General features: G+C 35.2%; 1 protein-coding gene across 2 annotated transcripts in view; it reads right to left on the minus strand.

The window, feature by feature from the left end:
- Window positions 1-18,026, minus strand: part of IRAK3 (interleukin 1 receptor associated kinase 3) — an 88,044-nt gene that overhangs the window by 57,911 nt on the left and 12,107 nt on the right. For both annotated transcript variants that reach the window (XM_031940843.1, XM_031940842.1), the window contains exon 2: window positions 10,608-10,790. In XM_031940843.1, the coding sequence (XP_031796703.1) occupies window positions 10,608-10,790 (183 nt within the window). The remainder of the gene's footprint in view (window positions 1-10,607; window positions 10,791-18,026) is intronic.

The raw sequence follows: 18,026 nt of genomic DNA on the forward strand, positions 1-18,026 counted from the left end.
GGAAATTTCTTTTATAAGAGAAAAATTACCTTGGTGGGGATATTGACATCATAACTTAGCCTCTGTTTGGATACAGTAACTGTGGGGTCATGATGATTTTGTCAATGCAAGGAATTCAATAATCCTGTCAGTGCTCCTTCCTACTTGCCTCATGGAATATTTTGGGAATTCAACTAGGTAGGGTCCACTGCAACAAAGATGTTTAATAGCAATGGCTCGCTGGCCCACCACCAATCCTGCTTTCAGACCAGTCTACACAACTATGAAACTGTGACCAAGTGGATGAAGAATCTCAACTGCACACTTTTTAGCATACCTTTGAATGAGCACCCTATAGAACTTGTCCTTAACTATGTAAATCTAGGATAGACAGTATAGATAGATAATGTGTAGGCATCAGAATTGAATAGTGAAGAGGGGACTCCGGAACTCAGAAAATCCTTGAAAGAGAAAATCAGCTTGTAGCCAAAGCTCCCATTATATAAGAGCCAAACTAAAATCCTCTCTTTGCAGAGGTTCCAAACATGCCAGCTGTGCCATGCTTGGCATCCCAAGGAGCCTCCGTCCACTGGAATACGGTTTCCAGTGTCCCTTCTCTTTACTCTCACCTATTTCCTTAACTAGATTAGACTATAACCTTACTTCCAATCCCCATAATAAACTTCTTTTATCAATCTAGGTTTTTGGGTCTGTAAATTCCTTTACAGGGGACTCTGGCGCCACCACTAGACTTCATTTAACTCCCTACCTTTGGGCCGAATCCAAAGCAGTTTCAGGGGAGCTCCATTTGACTCCCTGTACCCCAAATTTGCCACTAGACCTCATTTTCATTTGGGTACCCCAAATCTAAATCTCATCAATAGGAGAAAGGGAGCAGGTTGGATTGCCTTCAAAAAATAGCTAATCGTTCTTTACTGATCTTAGACTTCCCATAAAATAAAGACCCATCTTTTTAAATACCAATTATTCTACATGCTGATACATAATAGTAAAATGAAATATCACCTTCACCAAAAAATTAAACAGAAGGCAATAGAAGGATGCATGATGTCTATGCTTTAACATATAATCAATGAAAAACTTTGAGTAATCCAAGTAAAGATATCTTTTAGGAATTTTATCATGGGAGCAGGGAACTTGATTGCTTTCAAACTACCCAGAAAACTCTCTGGGTGTATGGGATGAGACAAAAGCTTGTCTCACATAAAAATAGGGGATTAAAGACAAAAGACATCATTAGTATGGATAGTCAGTGTCAAAAAACCCAGATAGCAGCCAATATTGTTAAGGAAGAAAGGTAAAGTCTTTATATATTGCAGTTTCATCACTAAGCATTTAAATGTTGAAATGCATCTGTATTCTCAAAAATGGGGCTGCTCCTTGCTGTGCTTTACTCATAATGACCCTGGGATATCGATAATGAAGCATTATTCTCCCTATTTTACAGAAGAAAAAACTAAGCCACTGGGAATTTAAAGGGCCTAATTAGGGTCACAAAGTAAATAAGTACCAGAAAGTAGTGTCAAGCCCTCATTTCCTAATTTAAAATCCAGCCCTATCTTTAAGATTCTATGCTGCTATAACTGTTATAAGGTTGGTATATTTTAAAATCTGCAAAATATTTTTCTCCCAAGAACTCTAGTAGCAAGGATAGATAAGTACCGTTATTCTCATCTTATAGTTGGGGAAATTGAGGCTCAGATAGAAGAAACACCTGTTTTTATGCCCTCAGTTTCTAATACAAGCTTTGCACATAGTAGGCACTTTCAAAATGCTCATTATTTGATTAGTTGATTTGCCTATGGTCATATGGCTGGTAAGTATTAGAAATAAGATTCAAATCTAGGTCTCAATTCTAAAGTCAATATTGTATTCACTATACTATACTGCCCTTCTTTTTGTAAACCTGATCATGATTTTAATCAAGTGCAACAGTTTTTTCTTATTACTTACTTAGCTAGTACTAACTCGTAATAATATATAGCCAGTGAGATAGAATACGCATCTAGCAGACTGTGTTTTTCTCCCCAGTGAATCAAATCTCTGTTTCTAGTGAACTCTATGTTCAAATACATTTAATTTGGCATTACAAAAGAAATTCCAATAGTCACAGTTAAACAATTCTATCTTCCTTAATGAAGGATGCCTCTTTGAAATCTCTATTCCTTTCTATCTCAGTTTTTATTTGTCACCTTGCATTAAGCACATAAATGAATAAAGGGGGGTTATATGAATTCACTAACAAGGGAAGCTGTTTTTCTTTAAGACAAAAAAAAAATCCTAGTTACATAGACTGCATAATAATGGAGCCAAGTGAAAGGATAGAATTTAGGTCTTTTCCTAAGCCAAATCAGCCTCTTCTATATTGACAAAATAACCCAGAGGGTAAAAAGCCATGCCAAAATCTGTCTGAGGAAAGCAAGATATAAAATATGCAGCTGTATCCAGTCAAATCTCTGGGTAGTTATATCATGAACAGCAAGTCATGTGGGAGGCTTTAGGGACTCAAAAGGGTTCAGACAATGAAAAGGCATCACATTTATGATTCCAGGGGACCCATTGAATTTAACTTGATGAGTCAACTTCATACCGCAATGCTCTGCTAGCTAAGCAAAGAGAGAGGAGTAGAGGAAGTCTAAAGCTGAGAAATGTGGCTGAACTCCATGGCAGGAACTCCATGGGAATTAAGTCTTATATCCCATTAAGAGAATAACCTACAACAACCAAAGTCATTCAGAAGCTATTATTTTCAGGTTCAACTCTCAAGGTCTAAATATTTGTGTGTACAAAGTTTCTTTGGGTAACAAGCTGGAATTGTTTGCACATTCTGTTTTATCACAAAAGTAGCAAAGGAAAAAATGCATACAGATGAAAAGGACCAAAGAGAGTAAAGATGTTGAATTTGAAGGGCTGTTAACCTAAGAGCTCTAAGTACTCTAATGTACTTAAATAAACATGCAAGATGACAAGGGATCAGTACTGTTGGTGTGTTTCTACCCACAAAGGTTGAGAAAATAGAATAGGTTTTAAATTGATATGGAACATCACATTTCCTGGTCCCTAATCTATTGGATGTTAAGTCATTTATAGAAAAACCTGAAGAGTTTAAGATTTGGGAATGAATCAGCAACACTCTACTGGTTCTCATAGCCAGCCTTGTACTTTAGGGTAATGAAGCCATACCCTTATTTCTCTTGTTCCCTATGAGTGGAACTGTCCATTAGGACATCAAGGGCTGTCCATTGAGCCAGCATGGATAACTCTATTTTTTTATTTTTGGGGAGGCAATCAAGGGTCACAAAGTTAGTAAGAATCAAGCGTCTAAAGCTGGATTTGAATTTAGGTATCTAATGTGTCACTTAGCTGTTCCTCAGTAGACTTTAAAAAGAATGACTTCATCTTCACATTCTCTATTTCTTTTTTCTTTTTTTTCTTTTTTTTTTGTATGTTAAGCATTTTGAGATTCTTAGAACATCCCTCTCAAGGAAGCATGGGTGCTTTTCTTCCTTCCCCACAGCAGTTATGGTAGCTGTTCACACAGGATTGTGAAAATATATGTTATATAGGCAAGCCAAATATTGGATGTTAAATTTCTGGCTATCTCTTCTGCTTTGTTTCTTTCCCTCATCAAAGTGACCAAACAATAATACTGAGATAGACATTTTCTACCTTTGATGATAACCACATGAGTTTAAGATGTCAGAAAGCTCCTGGGACCAAGTACTGGGTGTCCAGTAGGAAGTATTCCCAATAAAAACTTCTCAGAGGAGATGACCAATACCAGGAAGAAGAGACCATCCTCTGCCCTGGCTTAATCAAAAATATGGTCTTTGAGTAGTTTGCTTGATGCTGTAGAACTGTGGTTAAAGTGAAATGTCTGTTTAGCAATCCCACAAAATGTTTCATGAGCTGATGTTTTTAAATCTCAACCTTTTTGGAGAATATAATAGGATTATAAATTACTGTTTCACATTTTCAGCAATTTGTCAATGCATGCTTATGGGTTTCATGATTTCATGTTTAATGTTTGAAACATTTATTTTTTGGTGGATACAATCAATACCTACTTGATCTCTATTCAGAATACTTTTTTAAAAGACTTTTTATCGTAAGCTTGGCAGATAGCAACAAAATGAATATTTTAATATACATCAGATAACAGAGGAAGTTTATGTAAGAAATGATGAATCTTTTATTACCCACAGCTTGGTTTTTTAAAATATATATGAAATTTTTTAAAATTATTTTTTAACATTCTTTTCTTTTTAAATTTTGAGTTCCAAATTCTCTTCCTTCCTCCTACCTCTTCCCCATCCATTAAGAAGGCAAACAATATGATATCAATTACACATGTGAAATTATGAATATTTCCACAATAGTCATATTTCAAAAAAGGCAAGAAAAATAAATAAGAAAATTATACTTCTATTTCCACTAAGAGTTCCCAATTATTGCTCTGGAGATCAAAAGCATTTTTTTCAACATGTCTTTTGAAATTGTCTTGGATTATTTAGCCAACTCTTTCACAATTGATTATTATTATTACAACACTGCTGTTGCTATGTATAATGATCTCCCAGTTCTTCTCTCTTCATGTTGCATCAGTTCATGTAGGTCTGACCATATTTTTCTGAAACCACCCACCTAGTCATTTCATCATAATCATGTGTCACAACTAGTTCAACCATTTCCCAATTGATGAGCATCTCCTTGTTTGCCACTACAAATGATAAACACAACTCTTCCCTATGTTTATATAAATTCCATTTAACTGCCCCAATAACAATAAAGTAAGTAAAAATTACATTTATCATTTTCCATATAGGAATGTAAACAGTCTAACTTGATTGAATCCTTTATGATTTCTTTCATGCTTACCTTTTTGTGCTCTTGAGCCTTACATTTAAATGTCAAATTTTCTATTCAGGAATGCTATTTCACTGAATGTCCACTTTCTCCTTGAAGAATTATACTCAGTTTTACTATATAGATTATTCTTGATTGTTATCCTAGCTCCTTTGCATTTTGGAATTACCATATTCCAAGTCCTAGGCTCTTTTAAGAAAGTCATTAAATCTTGTGTAATTCTGACTGGTTCTACAGTAGTTGAACTGTTTCTTTCTGGATGTTTGAAATATTTTCTTTAATTGGGGAGTTCTGATATTTGGCTATAATATCCTTGGGAATTTTCTTTTTGGGCTCTCTATCAGGAGATGATCAATAAATTCTTTCAGTTTTGATTTTACCTTCTGAATCTAAAATATTGAGGCAATTTCCCTTATTCAAGAAATATGAGTAGTTTGGCTCTTATTTGAAATATGATAGTTTGGCTCTTACTTTGGTGATGGGTTCCAAGTAGGCCAGCAATTTTTATCTCTTTTATTTTTTTTATCAACAATTCAATCATCACTTCTTATCTATTATTTAGATCAGTTGTTTTTCTGATGAGATATTTCACATTTTCTTGCATTTTTTGCATTCTTTTGACTATGTTTTATTGTTTCTTGATATCTCATGAAGTCATTAATTTTCATTTACCCAATTCTAATTTTTAAAGAATTATTTTTTTCAGAGAAGTTTTATATCTTTGTCCCTCATTTGGCCAATTCTGTTTTTAAAAAAGAGTTCTTCAGTAAATTTTCATTACTCATTTTCTATTAGGTCAATTCTAGTTTTTAGGTGTTATTTTCTTTAGCATTGTTTGTGCCTCTTTTAGCAAGCTGTTAATTCTCTTTTCATGATTTTCTTGCACCATTCATTTCTTTTCCCATTTTTTTCTCCACACTCTTTCTTTAAGTTTTTCAGGAATTCTTACTGGACTTGTGTCCAATTAACATTTTTTTCTTTGATGCTCTTTTGTGAGCTATTTTCACATTGTTGTCATCTTCTAAGTTTATGTGTTGGTCTTCCCTGCTGTCATAATAGCTTTTTTATGGTCAAATTCTTTTTTAGTTGCTTGCTCATATTTCCAGCCTATTTCCTAGCTTTAAATTTTGTTTTAAACTTAGCTCCAGATAAACAGAGCCTATCTCCAACTTCAGACTTTTCCCACCCTGATATTTTTAGAGCTAGCGTTAAGGATCTGTCAGTTTTTGGTGCTTCTGAGGTGGTATGATCCTGGGAGAGGTGTGGTGACTACTATCTTGGTCTTTATTCTAGCTAGTCTTTATCCAGAAAGTGCCTTTTGTCTCCTGCAACCATAAGCACTAGCAATCTCTTTTCCTTGGAACTTCAACCAGGCCCTTACTCCCTTGTGACCAAGTCCCAATTCTCTTTTTTGCTTTGGAACTGCAACCCAAAACCACATATGGGCAAAAAAAGTTGCTAATCAGTGCTAGTTGTACCCAGTGCCAGCCACAGGTCCCTTTATATCTTTTTTCTGACCATTAGTCTAATTCTTTCATGGTTCTGGGATGAGAATTCCTAAGACTGCTGCTCCTATTGTTATTGCAAGCCACTTTTATTGCTGCTGTTGTGTGTATACTCTGAACAGGTTTTCACCACATATTACAAACTTCTCCTAACCTTCAAAGTTTTTGTAGGCCAGAAAAATGTCTCACTCTGACTTTTTATTGGTTCTGACATTCTGATATTTTATTTCAGACAGAATTTTAAAGTTGTTTGCAGGGAATGTATGGAGTACAGCTAGCTAGCTAGGTTGATGCTCATAATACACCATCTTGGTGGGCTGAGTATTGTGTACATGTTAAATTCTTTTCTCTTTTATTTCGGTATCACTATCATTACCTACTTTGTTCTTTCCAATAATTAGCTTCCCTTTCCTCTTCCCTCCCAGAAAAGTCTTTACCAGGAACAAATAAGGTTTAGTCAAGGAAAAGGAGTCTATACTTTATCAGTATTTGAAAATTTATACCCCATTCTGTACCTCTAATTCATTACTTCTCTGCCAAAAATTGTGAAATAGGATTTATTGTCAGTTTCCGGAATTTTGATGGATCTTTGCATTGTTCAGAGTCCTTAAGGCTTTCAAAATTCTTTTCCTTCCCAATATTACAGTCATTGTTTTCTTTTCTCCCACTTCTCAATCACTCCTCTTTCCTCTAATCCAGACCTAGACCACCTGTTCTTAATACTGCCTTTTTATCAATGCTGCTCTGAGCATTTTATTTTTTTTAAATTCTCTTTTAAAATTATGAACTTATGAAACATCAATGTGAACATTCAAATGTGTAAAAAAAGATGAAAAGGAGAATTGTTTATGAAACTAAACCTCTTATTATAGATGTATTTTTTTGTTCATTACATAAATGTTGGGTCTTTTCACATAATTCAAATTTAAAATGGCAGAGGCTACATTTCCTTATCTGTGTCTCCTTCTGAACTTCTTTATGTTCTCTTCTGGGTTTTATTATTATTATTCATTGACTCTTTCATTTTTTCCATTTTTAATGAATTAGTATGCCCTGGCTCTTTCTTCAAAAGCCAGGGTGCTGCATCAACTTTTAAGAATTCTAAGGGTAATTATGAGGGTGGATATCTCTTTTTTCTATCACTATCATCTGGAGCCCCCATCAGCTATGTACCTCCCATTGTTAGGGGATAATAACTAATTATTGTCTTAGTTCCATCTGACTATTTGACATTACAAAGCAAGAACAAATTAACATTGTCTTCCCTCAACATCTCAAGGGGCATATACTTCTCTATTGTAACTCCGAGTCTGGGAAAGTAGGATCACTACTTTAGTTTCCCATAGTACTGGTTTCATTAAATTCACATCCAAAGGCAGTATTTCGGCCAAATGCATCATTATCTCAATGGGTCTGTCTAGGAGGTTGCTCTTTGTTCATTAGAACATCAAGACTGGGAATGCTACAAAACCCAACCTAGAACATGAGGTGATACAGAAGGTCATGGAGATCCATTTCCTTCCCCTAGAATAGAAAAGAACATTTATAAAAAAGCCAAAGACCCAGCTCCATTTCTTGGAGACATATGGCATGAAAGAGAGGAAAATATGCAATGCTTTCTTCCCTTATGACATTATCTCTCACTAGACACTCTGAATGACAGAATCACTGAAATTCCTCAAAAGACAGAAGCAAAATAGACCATTGATAAGACCAAGGGATTCAAAGCCCATCACAGAGCTTTTCTTTCACTACTTGGTTAGCTGATTAGAACCAATTACAGAATTTCTGTATTTCACAATCTCTTCAAGATACTTCCCTTACAGACTGAAATGTTTTTTTCTAGAAACAAACTCCCCCAAATCCTCCACATAGAGAAATTGTATCAACAAAAAAAGTTGATAGGATCTGTTTATGTGTTAGGCTCCCAATAAATTAAAAACAATGCCCCACCATTCCTTAAATTTTCCCCCAAAAGAAAAGCTCTAACATCAAATAAATATAGTTATGCAAAACAAATTCACATGCTGGCTGTCAGAAAATATATAATAATAGTAGCTGACACTTACATAGATAGCCTACAGTGATTCAAGCAGTGTCCTTGGTGCTTTACCAAAAGCATTTTATCCTAGCAACAATCCTCAGAGTTATTTATTATTATTCTCCACTTTATAGATAAGGAAACTGAGGCAAACCGAGGTAAAATAATAATAATAGCTAACATTTATGTAGCACCTACTATATGCAGATTTTTATACCAAGCACTTTATAAATATTTGTATCTTTACACAATACAATATAATTTTTATACAAATATATTTATAAAAATCAATATCAATCTAATTTGAGTCTCACAACAATCCAGGAAGATAGATGCTATTTATTATTATCATCCTCATTTTATTTCCCTAATTAGGGAAACTAAGGCAAACAGATATTAAGTGATCACATATTTAGTAAGTATCTGAAGTCACATGTGAACCAAGGTTTTCCTGATTCCAGACCCCTTGTGCTACCCATTGTGCCACCCTAGCTGTCTCTGTAAGTTTCATTCTTTACCTCTATTCCTTCATCTCTTTGCCAAGAGGTGGGGAGGATCCTTCATCATTCTTTTGGAATGGCTTCAGCAGCATTTTGTTTTCCATCCCTACTCAGAGCACCCTGCAAGCTCAAGCTTTTTCCTGGAGTTCATTCTGGTTTCTGCCTTCTCTGTTCAGTCTGAGTTCCCATAGTCTCCTGGCCATCTGCTTATGTAGCCCTGAGCTAGAAGCTCATTGGCTGTTTCTCTTTGGTTTTCTGTCTGGATCCTTGGCTCTCCTGATCTCATCACTTTTTGAGGTAGCTGAGGGAGGGTTTCTGGGGAAACTGTTTTCCTCTATGATCCTTCAAGTTAACTTCTTAACTAGAAGTGTTTTTCTAGAAGGGGCTAAGTTAATTCCTTTGGGGAAGAATCAAACATTTTTTGAGCAAAACTTAAAGCTTTAAAACTCTTCCCTTCAGGTCTTGTGGGGAGTTATAAAGAGCAATGAGGATAGAAATATATCCCCATGCTTTGGAATCACTACACTTTCCTCCAATCCTAAACCAAATCATAATGATTCTAAAGCTGTGGCCCCTTAGTGGTGGAGTTCATCTGCATGGGCCACAGGCTTTGAAGGTTGTTTTTTTTTTTTTTTAATAGAACGAAAGACTTATTATTATATCATTCCAGGTTATATACTACCAAAAGTAGAGGAGAAAAAGAAAATAATTAGAAAGAAGGTTACCAGAATGACTGTTGCAGAGAAAGAATGAGTTGGGGATACAACAGAATCCAAAGAATAAAAAATTTTAAAAAATCATTGAACTGTTCCAGCAGTCTCCTATGGATTGCAGGAAGAAATCTCATTATATTCTTAACATTTAATTATGTGATAAATCACGGGCATAAAATTATCTAGAAAGTAACAATGTGTTTCATTTCAACTAATGTGTAGACCTCAAAAGTATTCTCAGATGCTTATTAAACAGATAGCTGAATTGTTTTGCTAAAAAAAAAATCAGATTTGTATTGTGAACATTAGAGAGAAATGAAACTGCAGAAAAGGACAGATCAATGTCATTGTGAATTGAGAATGAAGGAATGTGGTGAAAGACATTTTGTGTCCTTTTCTGAACAGAATTACTGGTGAAGAGCAGATTTTGACAGAAGAACAAGTCAATGTCATTTGAGGAAATGTTACATTTTTCAAAAGAAATAAGTGGAATTATTCCTTTTTTTTTTTTTTTTTTTTGGTCTTAGACATACACAATTTCATCAGTATATAGAACTCACTTCATGGACTAAAAGCAAAATAACTAATGTTTATAGCGTAAGGTTTACAAAGTATTTTATAAAAAATTACCAGATTTTATTCTCATAATTACCTTGGAACTACCTTGGTATTATTATTATTAATACAAGGATAAGTGGCTTGCCCAGGATCATTTGGGTAGTGAGTTTCATAAGCCTGATTTGAACTCAGGTCTTTGAGATAGCAGATACTCTGTTCTATGCCTTCAGAAAGACAACTCATCTATAATGTAGAATCTTAGAAAGTGGCTCAGGAGCAACTGAGAGTTTCATTTATTTGCCCAGGGTCATAGAGACCCAGGTCTTCCCAACACCAAGACCATCCTTTATTATACCATGTTGTCTCTCCCAACTAGTCACAGATATAGCAATATTTAACATCAATATTATAAGAAAGGACTTACCATGATTCACAATTAAATTAATTGCTCGCTCATGGCCCATTTCCTGTAGTACTTGCAAAAGGTCACCGATAGTCTTGTTTTTCTGTGCCCAAGACCAGAGTAATTCCCTTGTTCCACTTTTACCTTGCTCAACATACTTCTCAATGTGTCGAACTTCTAGCCAACTGTTGGAAACACGTTCAGCTGTGGCATTGGGGCAGGGAGAGAGAAAGGAGAGAACACAGAGAAGATAACATATCATCTTCATATCAGACCAAAAGGAAAAGTCCCTGAGTGACTGTTGATAAAAATTTCTGAGGAAGTCAAAAATGACATTGAAGGGGAAAGAGGGAGATGTTCAACTAAGTTAGGTGCTGTTTGCAAAAATACCTAGATGGAAAACAATTTATAGGTACAGAAGAACTAGAACAAAAATTCTCTCCATACTGCTAAGTAATCTTTCTCTCACTTTGCTCTGACTACATTGTTGTTGTTCACTTGTTTTCAGTCATGTCCAACTCTTCTTGACTTATCTGGAATTTTCTTGGCAAAGATACTGGAATAGTTTGCCCTTTCCTCCTCAGGTCATTTTATAGATCAGGAAATGGAGGCAAATAGATATAGATGACTTGCACAGGGTCTAGTAAGAGTCATAGCTAGTAAGAGTCAGAGGCCAGATTTTAATTCAGGAAAATGAATCTTCCTCATTTTAACCCTGACACTCTATCCATTGCAGTACCTCACTGCCCTTGATCATATTACTTCTAATCAAACCCCGTCAATAGCATCCTATGTCTACTGAAGAAAATTTAAACTAAAGTCACATTTGATTCTTCAGAAAGTAGGATAACATGAAACTATGAAAAACCTTAATTAATTAATAAGGAGGCAATGGAGAATTAGTGACAATTTTTGACAGATCTATAACTACTTAAAAATAGCCTCTTCAACTGGCTTCCAACTACCTGCCCAGCTTTATATCATAATATTCTGTTTCTTTTATATTTTAGCTAAACTGTTTTACTATGAATCTTCTGTTTTAGTCCTGATATATTGCATCTCCATATTTTTGCCTTTAGCAAAGTAGATGAAATGGTCAAAAGCCATTACCTATCAGTCCTTGTACTTCAAGACCCATCTCATGTGGGATTCTCTCCATGAAGCATTTCCTGTTTCTTTCCTTCCTAAATATTTCAAGATACTTACCCTGGACCTTTCCTCATACTTAGGATAAAAAGATTATGGAATTTAGGAAGATAAATGGGAGATCATCTAGTATCATTGGAATTTAGATTGTGGAAATTATTAAAGATAAATTGGAGATCATCTAGTATCATTTTACTTGTAACACAGTTATTTGAGTAGTTGTCATTTCCACTCATTTAATTATCATCTCCCTGAGAGCAGGATTTAAATATACATATTTATGGTACTTTTATAACAGTAAATGCTTAATACATGTCTCTAAAATTGAACTAAAATCCATGTTTAAGATTCTAATGCTAAAGTGAAAGGCTCATGTTCTGAAGTCCATGCACTGAATTAAAAGATACAGTAGTTAATATATGATTTTTTAGGTTTACTTACATATCTCATTTGATTCTTATAACTACCCTATGAGATGACTTTGGAGAAGCTTTAGGTGAATTGATTCAGAGTGAAGTGTTCAGAACTAGTTGGTCAATCAATACACATTAATTAAATGTCTATGAAGTGGTAGGCATTGTGTTAAGTACTTGAGATACAAAGAAAGGCAAAAGACAAGGAACTTAAAATATAATGAAGACAACATGCAAAAAGCTAGATACAAACAAGTTACATACAAGAAAAATAAAACTTTACCAATAGAAGGAGAGCTCATAGAATTAGGAAGGATCAGGAAAAGCTTTCTATAAGAGGCAGGATTTTGTTGTTGTTGCTGCTGTTGTGAATTGAAGAGACTGAGAAAAGATAGGATACAGGGATGAGGAGGGAAAGCATTCCAGGTGTGGGGTACAGCCAGTGAAAATACTAAGAGATGGAATAGCATATTCAAGAAGAGCAATTTATACAACAGCACTGTAAAGAAAAATAATTAATTTAAGAAAAATCATCAAAGCAATGATTAATCATGATTTCAGAGAACATGACACTTATCCCCTGACAGAGAAATGAATGAGCAGAATGGACCATTTATCCATTTATCTTCAGGCTTAGTTAATACATGAGGGAAAAAGGGACAGAGAAGGGAAGTGGTCTTTTGTTACTTGACTGTAAATATCTAACACAAAGGGTTTGTTTTTTTCTTTCCTTTCAGTTTGTAAGGGGATTTGGGGAGAAGCAAAGAAGAGGGGAAACTACCAAAATAGGAAAAAAAATTAAGAAAAAAAATTTGTTGAAACATTTTTTAAATGCACAGAAAAGAATAGAAGGAAAACCAATAGAACAGACAAGCATGACAATTTTGAAATAACATTCTGATTTTTACTGTATGTTTTACTTATGTAAAAAGAAAAACATCCTAAAAGTAATAGATTTACAGCTTTGTGTACAATTCTATTTTTATGTTCTGCTTTGTATATGGAAATGCTTATCTTGTTTAGTGAATCTGTTGAGTTCAGAAAGAAAAACCCCATAATACTGATGTAAAAAGCAACAAAAACAACACCCAAATCCTTTGAAGTATATTATTATTATTATTATTTTTAACCATTTTAAATATAAGGACATTGAGGCTGATAGAGACGAAGGGCAGCTAGGTGGTATGGCAGATAGAAAAAGGACAGGATATATAATTGATAGAATCAAATCCAGCTTCGCACACTTACTAGCTGTGTGACCCTGGGCAATTCACTTAACCCTGTCTGCCTCAGTTTCCTCATCTGTAAAATGAACTAGAGAAGGAAATGACAAATCAGTCTGGTATCTTTGCCAAGAAAACCCCAATGGTGGGCTCTAAAAGTGAAACACTATTAAAGCAACTCACACATAACAAGTGATGAAGAGATTTATCCAGAGTCACACAGCTAGTACGAAGCAGAATTCACACTTAAGTCTTCCTGACTCCAAGTCCAGCAGGTTGTCCATTCCACCATGTAGCTGCCATGATATTTTACAGCTTCTCAGCATGAATTTCAAATTTTAAGTACATTTTAAAGGAGAGTGGGGGTGATAAAAAAACAACAAAAAAAATCAAATCTTTGAATATGTTCATGGAATCTGGCATGATTTTAGTAAAGGATTTATGCTGGTTAATACTAGACATCAACCATCCTCTTCTGCCTATGAATTACAGCAAGTCAGTCTTGTGCTTTGAATCAAAATTATAGGACCTGTTGATAAGGCCATAGAACTTAAAAGTAAGTTCCATGATTAGATACTAAAACCGACCTCAGTTTGAAGAAAAAATTTGTTTCTGTACACTATGTAATTGCTATAATCTCAAATTAAAACCAAGAGCGCCCTAAGAAATACCACTGTCAGAAGTCATATTAAGAGTTAGGAAATTCCCAAATTCCATAGTCCTTGATGTAGGACCAATGATAAAAACTTGGAAATCCCTGTCTCTGAGAAAATGAGAAGGGTTCTTTAGGAAACTACCTCCTGGGGACCACTGGCAGTCCCCAAAGCTATCAGGCAATAAATACTTAATAAGTACTTAATTTACTACATGCCAGGCAGTGTGCTAAGTTCCAGGAAGACAACAAGTGCAACAAAGACAGTCCCTGTCCATAAAGAGCTTATATATTAAGAGGGAAAGGTAACTGTGGAGTCCCAGTTGGTAAAAACCATACTAAGGTTGCTTTGGGATGGAATGTAGGATATGTGAGATCTCTACTGAGGTGAAAGCTATACCAAAGGGGGTGAAAGTCATTACAAGGACATATTGTTTAACAAATAACCTTGTGCATGTCTGCAAACATATTCAAATGGACCAGCACACAGCCTTGAGTGCCTGAACATCTAACTACCTGAACTGGCCCCAAACTGGAATCAGGTTCAGTATTGAGAAGTAAATCAAAACTGCACAAATGTATGCAATGATACTTTATAGCTCCTTCTAACTTTACTTGATTTCTATAATTATCATGGAGCTTTGCAGGGAGCAGGTCTTTGTGGGAATCCACAGAACTGCCCCAGATTGCATGATGGGGATCAGAGATGATCCACTGACTTATTCTGGTGGCCGCCAGAGACAGCTTTTATGTAACTAACCCATATGATTATTAAATCACTCATATAATGATAATGGATCTTTCTGACTCCTTCTTTGGTTTAGAGCTTGCTCCTTGGTTGGTAGGAGGCTGAGTTCCTTTGGTCGGGGAACTCAGAACTTATAATAGCTCACTCCTTTTATTGGAGAAGGTAATTTCAGAGTTCTCTTGGTTGAGGAACTATGAACTCTCCAGTATGTGGTCAGTGTGACATTGAAGAAATGTGGGGAGCAGGGGAAAGGCCAGGAGGAATTCTGGAATGGCCTGAGACCTTAAAGTGGGATAGTATGGCCTGTATGTTGGACACATAGACTGCTGCATAACATATTGAAAACTCCAAAGGGTCTAGAATCCTTCTTTGCAGAGATAAGTTCCATCAGGTTGGGCAAGAAGGGAAAGAAAGTAGTGCAAAGGGAAAGACTGATGTGCAACTGGCTGTTGCTTACAAAACTAAGGTATAACCACTAGGTATAACTGTTATAGAGTGTGTATATATATATATATATATATATATATATATATATATATATATATAGAGAGAGAGAGAGAGAGAGAGAGAGAGAGAGTAGAGAGAGAGAGAGTATAACTCCTTTAGCTGAGGAGACAGAGCTAGAACACCATATATGAAAAGCTCCAGTATAGTAGTCAGGGATTTAGCTGATAAAGTAGATAAGGCAAAAAATGGCCCAGCTGAAGGGAATTAAACATTTACAGGAGGGCAAATAAGATATGTGATTGTGAATGGGTAATGGGATCCCAAAATCTGGGCTCCCGAGGAAAAGGAGGATGGGGATTGGGGTGAGGGTAGAAGTGGACAGGAAAGAGAAAGAAAAAAAGTGCAGTGAAGATTGTTTGAGATATGATGATAAAAGCAAGTAGAAGGTAGGAGAAGTTTCAGATCAGAATAGATGTGCAGTTTTAAAGAGGCTTTAATCAAAATCCAGTAGAAGGAATTGTATATAGAAAGGAAAGTAAGAAAGAAAGTTTAAGTAGGTAGGAATGAGAGGACTCATAGGCAGAAAGGAAGTGGAAACTGTTTGTACTGACAATGTGAACTGAGGATTTGAGTTTGGAAACTTTTGAAAAAAAGAGAAGGAAAGTTTATTTTCACTTTAAAACTGGCAGTAAATGACCTGAATTTGCATGATTATCAAGAGTCAGGTTTGAAGGCTGTTACTGAAAATTTCGAAATGAAGACCTGTATTTTGGAACAGAACAGCACTTAACACTTTCCTGGCTCACAAAACAAAACAGAAAAAGACAAAAAGAAAAAGTTTGTGCGAATCAGTAAACAACCAAAAAGGAATTGAGTTTGAATGGAAGTCAAGTTAGAATTTAAGGAGTCTGCAAACTAAAGTTAAGTATTGATCAATTTTAAAATCTTTTTTAAATTGGTGTATGTGTCAAAATTGGAAACCTGAATGCAAATTATATGACAATCCTACACAATTTTTGTTCTATGTGACTTTTAGTAACTGTCTTGTTTCCTCTCTTAAAACAAAGAGAAACTTATTTAAATGAAAAGGCAGGAAAGCCTAATCCCTTCAGAGAAGCTCTGGAGAAGCCCTCCAGAGCTGCAATAAATTGAGAAAAAAAATTCTACCAGTTGGTTTTGAGTTTTCAATTTAGGTGTAATTGTCTGATGCGTCATTGTCAGTAATCCACTATTTGAGAAAAATGCCAAAAGCTACTTAGAGGGATCATGATTTTGATCTGTTATGACTGGTGGTCTGTGTCTGAGCAAAAAAGTAGAAGGACAACCTTTGGCCTAATCTAAAGTAGAATCCTTCTGCCTCAGTTTCCCAACTATGTTATTTCCTTTGAACAGGAATGTTTCCCACCTGGCTATTCCTGTATCTGGCTATGAGGTGAAATTGTTGCTGCATAGATGTTTGTCAATTGTATTTTTTACCTGAAGTCGAACAGAGCTAAGGATGCTTTATCCTGCCATATATGTACCTTTAAGCTTCAGCCCAAAGGATCAGTTTAATGCTGTTATAATCATGTCCGTTTTTTTTCCTATTATACAATACTTCTAGCAAGTAGTCAATAGAAGAATATGAGATCTTGATGTTTTTAATCTAAATATCATATGCCTGTTACTAGATGTATATATTTCTGTATGAAATACAATTCTTAAATATTTCAAAATGATATAAGAACAATAGTAATCAGAGTAGAAAATTTTGAGAAAGCAAGATCAAACAATCCTGTATATCAAATTTTAGTGATTCTAAAAGGACAGTAAATACAAGTTTTAAATGAATTATGAATTCTTAATTTGGTGTCCCCACCCTTTTTAGTTTTGTTATTGATTATATTAAAACTGTGAGTTCTAATTAGAACTGTGAATTGATTTTCACAATAAGAACTAGTTATTGGAGAAATAAATTTTGAAAAGCTGTCCCAACTTGTATTGAGATCTGTTTGGTAAGAGATTTAGCAGGAACATCTGAGGAACCTTTGCAAGTAACCTGGAAAAAGAAACCAGTTCAACAGAAGAGTGCTTGAGAAGAAATGTTCCAGACACCACTCAATTAAATGGGACATCTGTGTTGCAAGATGAAATGTGCTGATTATATGGACATTAGGAGTAGATTGATGGTAATTTTTGTACCACCAAATGCTATTGATTCTTACTTCACCTCTCTAGGGTGAAATGGAAAGAAACTGTAACAATTATAGTAATTTTCTTATGGGTCATATTATTTTCCTACTCATGTTTGTATTGTTAATGTGGTTTGTGCTTACAAATGGGACCATCCCTTCTGGCTGTACCCAAAAAAGGTACTAAAAACTTATGAGCCATCCCTGGGATCTTGGGGAAGATACTCAGACTATTGCTTGTGACTTTCAGAGGTGACTGATGTTTCTGGGGCATGGTGGACAAAATCTAGGATGCATCCTAGAAAGGAACAACCATCATGATCTCCCTGTACCTCTTGTCAGTTCCCCAGATTTCTCTGCATTTATTAAAACATTCTTAGCTCTCTCTATACCTCCACAATCATGAATGAATCATCAGAGCTCTGAGTTCTTGAAAGATATCTACACTGAGTGCCTGGCACACAGTAGGTGTTTAATAAATGTTTATTGATTGATGGACTAAGTATACTATTTGAAATGAAATGCCCTAGGAAAAGCACAATGCATTGCACATAGTAAACCCTGAAGAAATGTTTATAAAATTAAATTAAATTGAACAGGTATAGCATCTTCACATCATCTATTCTACTTGTTGAGTAAT

This window comes from Sarcophilus harrisii, chromosome 5, assembly GCF_902635505.1.
Source record: "Sarcophilus harrisii chromosome 5, mSarHar1.11, whole genome shotgun sequence".
Classification (NCBI taxonomy): domain Eukaryota; kingdom Metazoa; phylum Chordata; class Mammalia; order Dasyuromorphia; family Dasyuridae; genus Sarcophilus; species Sarcophilus harrisii.